This window comes from Saccostrea echinata, unplaced genomic scaffold (genome assembly GCF_033153115.1).
Source record: "Saccostrea echinata isolate AGI-Se365-2 ecotype Australia unplaced genomic scaffold, CSIRO_AGI_Sech_v1 ptg000045l, whole genome shotgun sequence".
Taxonomy (NCBI): Eukaryota; Metazoa; Mollusca; class Bivalvia; order Ostreida; family Ostreidae; genus Saccostrea; species Saccostrea echinata.
The window spans coordinates 5,398,635-5,410,813 of NW_026889794.1; the positions used below are offsets into that span (position 1 = coordinate 5,398,635).

General features: G+C 34.6%; 1 protein-coding gene across 1 annotated transcript; it reads left to right on the forward strand.

The window, feature by feature from the left end:
- The first annotated feature begins 6,578 nt into the window (after positions 1–6,578).
- LOC133201663 (mannosyl-oligosaccharide glucosidase-like) lies at positions 6,579–7,637 on the forward strand. The gene has a single exon (XM_061337450.1). The coding sequence runs from the start codon at positions 6,579–6,581 to the stop codon at positions 7,635–7,637; it is 1,059 nt and encodes a 352-aa protein (XP_061193434.1).
- The last annotated feature ends 4,542 nt before the right edge of the window (positions 7,638–12,179 follow it).

The window sequence follows — 12,179 nt, forward strand, 5'->3', positions numbered from 1 at the left end:
GCTAAAACAATATGAAGATAACGGTATGCATGTCCTATATTTTATCTTTTTTCTATAGAAACTCATAAGAAGAATTCAGAACGATTTATATATCAGTTGACTGGTAATAAACTCACTCTGATTTTCGCCCTTACTCCAAACAAACCTTTTCACAACTTATCTAATTATTAAAAAAAATTATTCAAAAATATTTTTACCAACCCTTATTCATATCATATTCTTGACAAGAGATATAATTGTGGAAGCAAGTTTATTTATTTCTGTTGACAAAGAAAAGTAGAAACAAGAAAACCATCGAAAGGAAGAAAATGTAGATTACACTTAGAAACATCAATTAAATACATCGCACTGATGCATTTAAAGAAGAATTTGAAACTTCCACTAGGTTTACATTTCAAAGGGAGAATAACATAACATTTAATTTTAAACAGCGAATCGATCAATTACGAAAACCCATTGAATTTATTTTCGTAGGTAAAAAAAAAAATATATATTTTTGGCGTTATAACGCAAGACATTTGAAAAAAAAAAGATAAGCCATTATTGATTGAATTGCTTCACCCACCCCACCCCACCCCCTAAAAATAGAAAAAAGTAAATAAATAAATAAAGTAAATAAATAAAAAAATAATAATACCCGGTATAAAAAAAAAAATTAAAAAACTAACCCCCAAGAAAAAAACTAAAAACAGAACAAAACTTTCCCCCTCCCCTCCCCGAAAGCAAACCAAAAACAGACAAACAAACCAAAATAAATCAATATCTCTCTCATCTTAATTCTCTTCGTGCCAGAAGGCACACCAGGTCTGAAAAACCTCCTTTGCTCTTTGATGTCCATTGTTTCTGTAACTGCACGTCGATTTTTTTTCAGGGAGAAGGAAGTAGGCCTCCTGCTCAACCCCTAAACTTGGAGGACCAGTGGTTTTCTGTCAGGGTGTCCTTCCCTTATGCTGCGTTGGTCCACGACACCTTCTTCAGTGTATCCGTTCCACTCCTCAAGAAGTGATAAAGGATCCCTATCCGCCACCCGGGGGACGCGCGCCTCCTAGCCGTGCAGCCCCAAACGTGAAAAACACCTATTTCGTGGTGGTCTTGGTGGGGTCCACGTTTTCTAGGAGGGGTCCAAAGTCATTTTTTGTTTGCTTCAGCATATACTTTTTATAACTCGGCAAATTCTGGGGGGGGGGTCCTGACCTAAACCCCCTCTAGATCCGGGCATGGGTAGAGATTACAAAGACAATTAAGATAAGCATATGTTGATAATTTTGACTTCTATATACAGATTACCAACCACAGGTATAAGTATGTTGCGCCAAATTAGCATAAACTCAAATAATTGAATGTATGGTTAATTATTTGAAGATACAATGAATTGGACCAATAATTGAATTTATGTCCACATCAAATCAATTATTGGTCTCATACACTGAATTGATGAGATTAAAGAGAGCAAGAAGATGGGCGAACAAGGCGAGCGAAATGCCCACAGTGCAATAAACATGAAGGTGAAAAATTAAATATCAATTATAACAAAAATTCCTAGATCTACCCTTAAATTCCTTGCAAGCTCCCTCTTTTGTTGACGGGTTAATATCGTCGTTTCTAGTAACCCCTTTTCAGTGATAAACTCTCTATACAGGAAGTCATCGAAGTTTCGTTATTGACATGGAAGATTATATCTCTCGTCGAAGAATTACACACAGTTTAGATGATGAGTATAGCATCTATGAGAGAGAAATCAGGGATTCAGATGTAGTGATTGATAAAACAACTCAGTCTGAAAAATATACAATAACAAAAAATCGCAGTTCGAATGCCCGCTGTAAGTATGTGCTCGTTCTTGCTATTATAATTATAGGGACGACGTTGTTGTATCATGTTAGCGATTTAACCAATAGATTGGACGTAAATTTTAAGGCCATTCCGTTACATGTCCCAAGAGTTGTTGAGGAAAATTCTTCAAGTCCATCCGTAAATCCCGATTTATTTTGGGGAACATACAGAGCTAATTTGTACTTTGGTTTAAAAACTCGATCCCCTACGTCACCAGTATTTGGTTTGATGTGGTATGAACAATACCCTGACAGGGAAGAACAAGTATACCCCAACATAAGACATTGGTGTGAGGAAGGAGACGGCATCAGATATGGATGGATAAGACATGACAGAGTGAATTTTGGTATTCATCGAATTGTTGAAGATAACTTCGCCTTTGAGACATCGTTCGTGAAAAAAGCAGGCGGTCTACATGGAGGAGACTGGACCGTACGGATTTCAGGAGAGTCAAAGGTACATACAATATAAAAGTGGTAGTATATTGGTACACTAAGATGTTTCACAGACAGGAATTAAAAGGCAAACGTACAGACAGAAAAAAGAGGGTCAGATTATTTATTTTTAGGCCAGTCAAGGACAGATTATTTATTTCTAAGATGACCGGGAACAGGTTATTTTAAAACATTTTTAAGGACAGATCTAGGGATGTCAACGAGTACCCGGTTAACCGGGTACTCGATCGAACGTCCGAGTATCGAATACTAAAATTGGTACTCGGTTACTCGGATGTATATTTTTCTTATTTCAAAGTATATATTTTTATCAAAAATTTATCAAAAATAACTTAAATAAGCATACGGTAAATAACGTGTCGTCATCCACACCTGTAAAACACCTGTTATCGCCTGTGGCTGTGTACATGTATATATACAGTAATTAGTGACCAATCACCTGATACACGGCTGTTCTCACCTATTGTTGTCCTTAATTTTTGAATGGCTTCAATGATTGTTTTCATTGTACATCGTTTAAGTATGGTCTATTCTTTTTTCAAATCATTTTTAAATTATTTACTTAATATATGGCAGCGAAATTAGACATGCATAGAAATGCCCTTGCCCACTTCAAAAGTGAAGAAATATTTAGAAATAACGAAAGATTAAAAAAAATATTGAAAGTCAGTTTGCTAGTAGGTTTAGTGTATACCGTGGAAACAACCAACTTATGAAAAAAATATTAGACTAGCGATCCCAACAACGTCCTTCCTTCACTTTCCCTACTTTAATCATCACAAACCTGCGTAACAGATTGTCCTCCTTTTGCGTTGATCAAATAGATTCTAAACAAGAACTGTAAACCATTTGTAATTTTTGATGTATAAATTGTGTCGTTTGTGTTCATTTGATAAATAAATTTAGTACCAAAAAATAATTTCCGTTGGAATTTATGTTTATATATGTTTATAAACGTGATAAAACCAGCTTTGGGGTTTGACAGCGCTTAACGTGGCTCAAGAAAATTAACATACTTGTATTACATTTTTACCGAGTACCCGGGTACTCGATCGGAAAAACGTCCGAGTAACCGATTAGCAAAAATTGACCGATCTGACATCCCTAGACAGATCATTTACAAAATCTGTCAGCCCCCTTTCAGAATCAAATGTTCGTCTCCTTGTAGCCACGAAATAACGTTCTCACGAATACATAACTTTTTGGTTGCCCACGAATATTGACCACCCACGAATTAAAATGATTCCACGGTATATATACACATACACTAATTTCCAGTGCCGGTAAAAATTCAAAATTTGAGGAATCAGTAATGTTCATTTGTATTTTCATTTTTCTTTTATTCATTTGACCCATTTGAATGACAATATGCCCTTGTTTTCGGCCTGTACAGTAGGTTGTGTGATCTATGATTAGATATCGACAAGGTAAATAAAATGAAGTGAAAGAATTCACACTCATTTCTGATATCTTTTCAAGAACCAGAGACATGGTTTAGAGAAAAGAGTGTGATTGCATCTATATGAAAGTCTTCTGTATATGTTTTTTACTCCATGTATTTAGTTTAGCTTGCAGGTTTAAGTGCAATTCTTCTTGCAATCGAGGGAGTAAAAGTCTAAACGAAAGTAAATGAGTCGAAAAACAGCCTTTGTTCAGCTGGCCTCAAATTTGACTTCTTACACTTGGGCCATCATAATTTTTTTTATTTGAAGTATTCCAACCCATATTTTTCAAGGTGGGTAAGTAGGTAGGTTTTTTTTATTTTTAGAATTAACTAACTTAAACAATAAAAATAATGTCTTTCTTTGGTTGTTAGTATGGGGATTAATGTTGCAGAAACAATACGTAACCCGCTTACGCGGGTTATGTCCCCCCTCCCCCCCCTGCAATACCTGCAACGTTATTTCCCATACTTACAACCAAAGAAAGACATTTTTATTGTATATATTTATATCTGTACAAATGATTATCTAAAGTAGTAGTAAGTAAATTAAATATTGTATTATTAATATGCACGTCATTGTACGTCTAATTGATGGAAGAGCCACGACTAAGAAATCTGTATACAGGTGATATGCTTAGCGGTTTTTACTGACTAGAAAACGACAATGATTTCTAAAGAAATAAAGAGGAAATATTCAATGGAATGATAATCACAGATTTACACCTTTATTCCTTAGATGATTCTCACCTACTCTTTATTTCCCAGGCGACATCAATGTTTTCTTGTTCTTTTTTTAGCTGTAACCCTTCCCCTTTAGATATCTTAGACCTGTTCTTAACCTATATATGTATACACTGGTCCATTGACCAAAGTTCTGTATACTCAATAAAGCATGAAATTGAGATCCGTGCATTAAGTAGGCCTGGGTATAAAGCGCGCGTGGTTATCGAATTGCTGAAGTTCTAGTGCTATGGCATGGAACATGTGCTTGTAGGACTTGTGCTAGAATCATGTCATACGGGCAATCGGTTTTCGTTTGCATCGACATTCTCGCCCTAACCATGATACTTCATTCATCAAAGAAAGAGGTCGTACAGGGCGAGGACAACCCCCCGCTCTGAGACAAGAGTTTTCGTCTGACGTATTTTCCCTGCGAGTTACTTTCCTTGGCCAATGTGTTCAAATCATGCCCCTGGGGTAGGGTGTGGCCTTTATGGGCGAACAGTTTTACATGGGTATATACCGGAAAAAATCTTTAAAAATCTTCTTCTAAAGAACAGCAAATCCTGAGAAGTCATATTTATATGGAAGAATCTTAAGATGGAGTAGATTCAAGGTTGTTAAGTTTGTTATAATCATGACCTCCGGGGATAGGGTGGACAGCAATGGGCAATCAAAGTTTTTCGTAGAATCTTTAAAAATCTTTTTCTCAAGAACAGCAAAGCAATAAATAGTCATATGAATACAGAATCATCTTCTGGTAGTGTAGATTCAGGTTTGTTCAAATCATGACCTCCGGGGGACGGGGTAAGGGGGCTATAATGGACGATCAAAGTTTGTTTATAAGAAAACATAGGAAGAATCTGCTGATGAAGAACAAGAAGGGCCTTAGTTACTCGGGTGAGCATTGTGGCCAATGAGCCTCTTTTTTAGTTATTTCATTTACATGATTTATCAGGGTGAACACTTACAAATCTTTGCAAGTGTAAACATTTTTGCTGCATTGGGGATTCTTTAATTTTGAGCCTTTTTTTTCTAGTTTGTACATGGAGTATTTCATCCTCTACTTTACTTTGATGTATGAAATGGGACAGAGGGTGATAGTCAATTAATTGATATAAGGACAGGGCCATTTTATGCATAAAGTGAACCTAGCTCTTTCATTAATGTTTTATATTCAAAATCATGAATATTCATAAAATGTGAATAGAGGATAAGCCTACACTCTGTCTTTTTTGACAAGAAAACGTGATAGGTCATCAATATTTTTTCTAAATTTGCCACCTTTTCAATGTGAAATTCCCAGTTGAAATGGTTCAGGACCAAATAGGGCTAATTAAGCCACTTTTTTTTCTTTTCTGCAGAATAAACGATACCCATCTACAGTGTCTTTCCTAATGTATATTGCGCTGGATGGGCAAGGAGACCTGAAACCATACATTGATAAAGACAAAATTAAATACATCGAAGGACAGACTGATGAGCTCGATAAATTTCGCATCACATTTTCCGAAGTAAAAAAATCTTACAGCTATAAACATCACTATCTTGCAAGTGAAGTCACTGATTTTGTAGAGCTACAATCAATGGTAAAAAACAATCTGATAGTCGACAGATTGCCTTATAAAGGTAAAATTGTGGTATTGAAAAACCAAGAGCCTGATGATTTTCCAAACTTTGTTGTGCACCAGGTAACAGTAGAATTGCCATTTGAACTCGAGGTTATATACGAATCTGGTAGTTTTCGGTTTTACAACGAAAGATTAGAAGGCGATGCTTATACAGCAGAACTTTTAAAGTAAACAAAAAGATTTGATTCAAGATTTACAGATACATTTGATCGCATTTTACAAAATTACAAATCTGATGACATAAATTTTGCCAAAGAAACATTAAGTAATATGTTAGGTACAATAAGTTATTTCCATGGAACTTCTTTGGTTAAATCACAACACGACACTGAAGTTGATGAATATTGGCCTACTTCTCTGTACACCAGTGTTCCCTCAAGATCATTTTTCCCTAGGGGGTTTTTATGGAATGTTGGATTTGATTGTCAACTGATTTTCCTGTGGAACAAAACAATTTCAAAAGAGATAATATCTCATTGGTTAGATCTTCTCAACATGGAGGGATGGATTCCACGCGAGCAAATATTAGGTGTTGAAGCAAGAGCAAAAGTACCGGGAAAATTCCTAGTTCAAGAAAATCATATTGCTAATCCACCCTCTCTGTTTTTAACGATCCAAAACTTTTTAGCAGATGAAAGTTACGGAACAACAATTTTCTTGGAAAAAATCTATCCGAGACTGGAATCTTGGTTCAACTGGCTTCATAAAAATCAAAAGGGTGGTGAATCTACAACATATTACTGGAGAGGACGAAACAGTACAACTGACACAGAACTTATTCCGAAGACTCCAGCTTCAGGGCTTGATGATTATCCAAGAGCATCTCACCCTTCGCCAGATGAACGGCACCTAGACTTTCGATGTTGGATGGCACTTGCGTCTAATGTACTAGCAAATATTGGAAAACGCTTAGGAAAAAATATACATAGGTTCAAGGTTATTTCACAAGAGTTGTTTGACAGCACGCTCTTGGAGAAATATCACTGGAATCAAGAACAAAAATCTTTCAACGACTTCGGACTTCATACCAATGCAGTTGAACTGGATCATAAAAACTGGACAAGGATAGTTTATAGAGAACCTAAACTAAAATTTCTGGAGTCTTTTGGATATGTGAGTCTATATCCATTGATGCTAAGAATTTTAGAACCCGATTCATTACAACTGTCTAACATTCTTTCGGATGTAACTAACAAGGAACTCTTGTGGACAGACTATGGCCTTCGATCACTTGCCAAAAATTCTCCATTTTATCAGGTTTGGAATACCAAAGATGACCCCCCTTACTGGCGAGGTTCTGTATGGATTAACTTAAACTATCTCACACTTAGCGGTCTATATCATTATGCAAATATTCCTGGGCTGCATAAAAAGATGGCCCGGGATGTTTATAATCAGCTTAGGGTTAATCTAGTTAATAATATGTTAAAACAGTACAGAGAGACAGGTTTTGTGTTCGAATATTATGACGACACAACGGGGGTGGGAAAAGGTGTTCATCCTTTCAATAGTTGGTCTTCGCTTGTTGTTAATATTATTGCAGAAAAATACTAGGTTGTCACTGATTAATATTTCGCTTTTTAATGTTTAATTTATTGCAATGAATATACACTAGACAAAATTGCTACATGTAACGCACCACCTAAATAAATTAGCATTTTTCTTTTCAAAACTTGTTTATGATGTTTTTGATATATAATTATGTTACTTTAGTAAAAAATGAGACATTTAAATGCTTTAACTGATAAATAACAACAATGTTTACTGAAGCGTAACCACTTCATAGAAAAAAATAAAATCACATTCATACTTTTTTGGTGGAATTAATTTCTAACTTTTTCTTTGTGGTTGTGTTCTTTATGTTTGTACTAATTAAAAACTCAGAAAAAAAGTTACACCGTATGCAGCGTTTGACTCTAGAAGAGGGTGCTGAGGCAGCCAGTATGGTGTCTGCAAGGGGTTCCTTTGAAGAAATATGTAAAAAATTAAAAGAATTAAATGATTATGAATTTCTCTGGTGAAAAATTGTTGAAAGTGAATTAACGATCATAAAAATGTTTACAATAGATATCAATCTGATTAAAATCAGATCCTCGATGCTCCTTTTTTAACGATATGTCGCTTTTCGTAAGCGACATATCGTTAAAAAAGGAGCATCGAGGATCTGATTTTAATCAGATTGCAATAGATATCGACGGCATTAAGTGAGCACGACACAATAATATCAAGATTGTTCCACAAAATTGGGGCAACCGGAAGTTGGGTGGATTTGGTAGGGACACCAAGGCACGGGATGACTACTAAGCGATATGGTAGTCAATCAGGGTATATCATTTGATTTTTAAGTGGGAGACTGCTCCCGTCGCAACGTCACGGACCACCATCGGTAATCACCAACTTCATATCTTGGCAAAAACGGTGCGCAGTGCACGTCGGGAAATTGTTTTTCGGACAAGAAGATCCTTTAAGGGTCTTGACATTACACCAAGACATTTGTCAATCCATCTGTTTTGGAAAAGAAGGCATATTTTATATACTAGTACCAATCAGGAAAATGATCAATTCACAAATAAGAATAATAAGTGGTGCGTTAGCAATTTTGTCTAGTGTAGTTATCTTTAACTAATGTACTATATGTTACTATATGGTGAATGTTACACATACTTGCAATTCATGACACTTTTCACCTATCCCGACTACTTTGAAGAGTGACTAAAATAATTACATCAATTAATTATTCTTCATTTTAATGTTTTGAATGATTAATTATTAAACTGTTTTTGTATTGTTGTTATAATCTAAAATCAAAGAACCTACACATCTTTTCATTGAACTTACAGGAGATGTTCATTTTGAGAGTTGAATTATAAAATTATGTGTTCCAGTTTTTAAAAATTTTTTGAAGATAAGAGAAGTGTATTCCAATTTTGGGCCGAGAGGGCAAAATAGTGAATAAAAGATTATAGAAAGAGAAAGTTCAAAAAGTTAGTTTAAATTGTAGCCCATTCTGGTTATCTGAAAATAAAAGATAAAATGTATATATTTCTTTCCACAGACAAATTTAATGAGCAAATATAGCATGTTATCTTGGTGTAAATTTTGAGTTGACTATATGGAATGAATGCAAAATTTACCAGGTCTGTGAAATGATGAATTGTAAATATATATTCTTTATTAAAGAATGAAATTTATATTTTACTTTAGATGTCAATATTCTTTATTACACAAACTTCTGTACTAAAAGGGGTTTGAACTCGATAGTGAAGTGCAAAATTTACATGATTAATCTAGTAATTCATATTAAAGAAATCATTCAAGAATATCCGGTACTTATAAGATATATGTATTGACGTTCCATTAACTACCCTGGTGTATATTTTGAGCTTGTTCTTTATTTTTATGAAAATATTATTATACCTGTACATATTGCATATCGTAAAGTGAGTGACAATTATTCGATTCTAAGATTTTTAATTAAAAGTCTTTATGGGTAACAGTATGGAATGCTTTGCAAAAATCTACAAAACATGCAAGAAGTCCTTTACTACCTTGTTGAAGTTAAGCACGATTTGTAAAAGGAATTTGTCCGCCATATTCTTTAATTCAATTGTCATACCTGAGGACCCCTATTTAAGCCGCTCACTTAGTCAATGTTCAGTGTTATCAGTTTTTAGCTGTGTAGACGGACGTATGCTACATAGTACTCGTTTGCGACAAAAATAACTGTGTACTTCTTCCACGCCAGGAAAGAAAGATACCAAAGAAACTTACAAAAGTTGCACAGGTCAATGCAGTATACAAACAAACACAAATACACCTAACTGCAATAAAATGTAAACAAATGCTATTTAAGATAACAACATGAACGCGTGTCGCAATTCCACGCCGATACCCGTGACAATAAAGCATTCAGGTGTAACGAATGCGAAGGGTATACCCAGTGCTGATATCGTAGATAGTGAAATCTAATATGGCGTACGCCTATTTACGAGTCGTGTTCAGCTTTAATGTACATTTCATCATTCACTATAAAAACAAATGGACTGATGTTCTTTTTTTTTTAAATCCCATTCGGCTTTCATCCATACTATTATGTTCTGTTGAGAATAATCTATTTCTTTTGAAAATTTACTAGCGATAAACTGTTCCGTTTATACCTTTTAAGAATCTCTGCATGTTATTACTTCTCTGTAGTCACTCATTTTTAATCTAAAGAAGCTAAAATGAGTCATGGGACATTTGACCTTCTTGATACACACAATACTGATGGAATAACGTCTGATTACCCTGTTTTGCATATCAAAGAATTTAAAAAACTTTTTTCGGTTGCCCCCTACCCGAAATTGATCATGTTGATTTCCACGGGCAATTACATACTTCGCAAAGATAGTGATTCCATCACGTGTGCCTTTCAACGGATTAATTTGTCAATGAAATACACTCTGTGCTTGTGTATAATGCATTTTTGATATATCAACTTTGTCCTACTCTGGCAGGCCTGGACTCTGAATTAAAGACCTAGACGGGAAAGACATAAATTTGATAGAAGCCCATTTTAATCTTGAAAAAGTTTGCTAAATGTCAATGCAGGAGTTAGATTTTTTTTTTTAGATAATTATACAGTATAAGGATGTAATTTCAATTATTACACGAAGAATCGAATCAGAGAACTGACATAATTGAAAGTAATCCATGTCTTTGTTTGTTAAGGTGTTATCCATTCCAATTTCATGGCAAAACTTATTTCAACGAAAACGTTTTAGACCTTAGTCAAAATCTATACATTGTCTTAAAGGTTAATGATAACAAACACAAAATTTAAAATGTTCTAAAATATTGTCTCCATTTCGTGTTGTTAGTTTTAATTTTCAAGTGTCGATTTTTTTTATGAATGACTGAAATCTTGATTTTAAGACTGCTTCATGATCCAGGGGCCAGGAGACAGCCTTTGGCACAAATACAATTTGCTGCTTTTTATCTATTTCATCCTCCTACTGGACAAAATTAATCTTAGTGACATTTTTTTGTATGAAAGCCTTGAACAATTCAAATACACTAATTCATACGAAAACAAAGGAATTGACGCGGTTAATATAACACGTTATTACTGGTGACGTAAATATTATATAGTTAATAATGAGGACCTTAAATCATTAATATTAAAAGGGCCAAAATTTAGGGAACCCCGATCTTTTAACTGGCGTCATAATTTCATAAATGTTATGGATTCTGTGGAAGATTACGCCAGGCGGTGGGCCAGACATGAAAAAGAAGACCTGGACACATTGTCAGAATGGATTAAATGTATATGTATAATATCTCGCATTAAGCGATTGAGGGGCAAAATGAAAACCAACTATCCTTCTGTGTTCAACAATTTAGAAGTGAAAAAAGAATTAAATAGATAACACGATCAATATGTACTGGTTCCTGCTGACAAAGCGGGTAAAATCATTCTTTGTTTGTAAGGCTCATTATTTAAATTGTATGTTAGAGGAACTGGAATTTAATTCTACAAGTGTTAATCCAACTTATACCCATAGCTCCCATTCTAAGGAGTAAATTCTTCAAAATCATATGTCGGTTTCGAATATTTTTAATATTCCTAACAACCAACATGAATTTGAATAACCATATCTATATTGGATTTCGAAACTTCATAAAAATCTTTACAAACAAAGATACATAACGGGTTCCAGTAAATGTTCTACCAAGCCTCTTTCTTTACTCATCAGTAAAATATTAATAGTAGTGAAGGAGAAATATATTGGAATTTCCATGGGTACGAATTGCGCCCCGTTATTAGCAGACCTATTTTTGTATTCATATGAAGCAGAATTCTTTCAAAATCTTATAAGTGAAAAGAAGAAAACACTTGCTGTGGCCTTGAACTCAACATTTAGATATATCGAAGACGTATTGTCAGTTAACAATGGATATTTTCATTCTTATGTCGATACGATACACTAGTATCCCGGTGAGCTTGAAATAAAAGATACCACAGATTCTGACACATCTGTTTCATATTTGGATATTTTACTAGAAAAAGACGTGATGACTTTAACTTTTCAATCCAACTTTCCTTATGCAGCAGTA

Coding starts and splice junctions, on each gene's coding strand:
- LOC133201663 (XM_061337450.1), top strand. CDS start 6,579: ATGGAGGGATGGATTCCACGCGAGCAAATATTAGGTGTTGAAGCAAGA.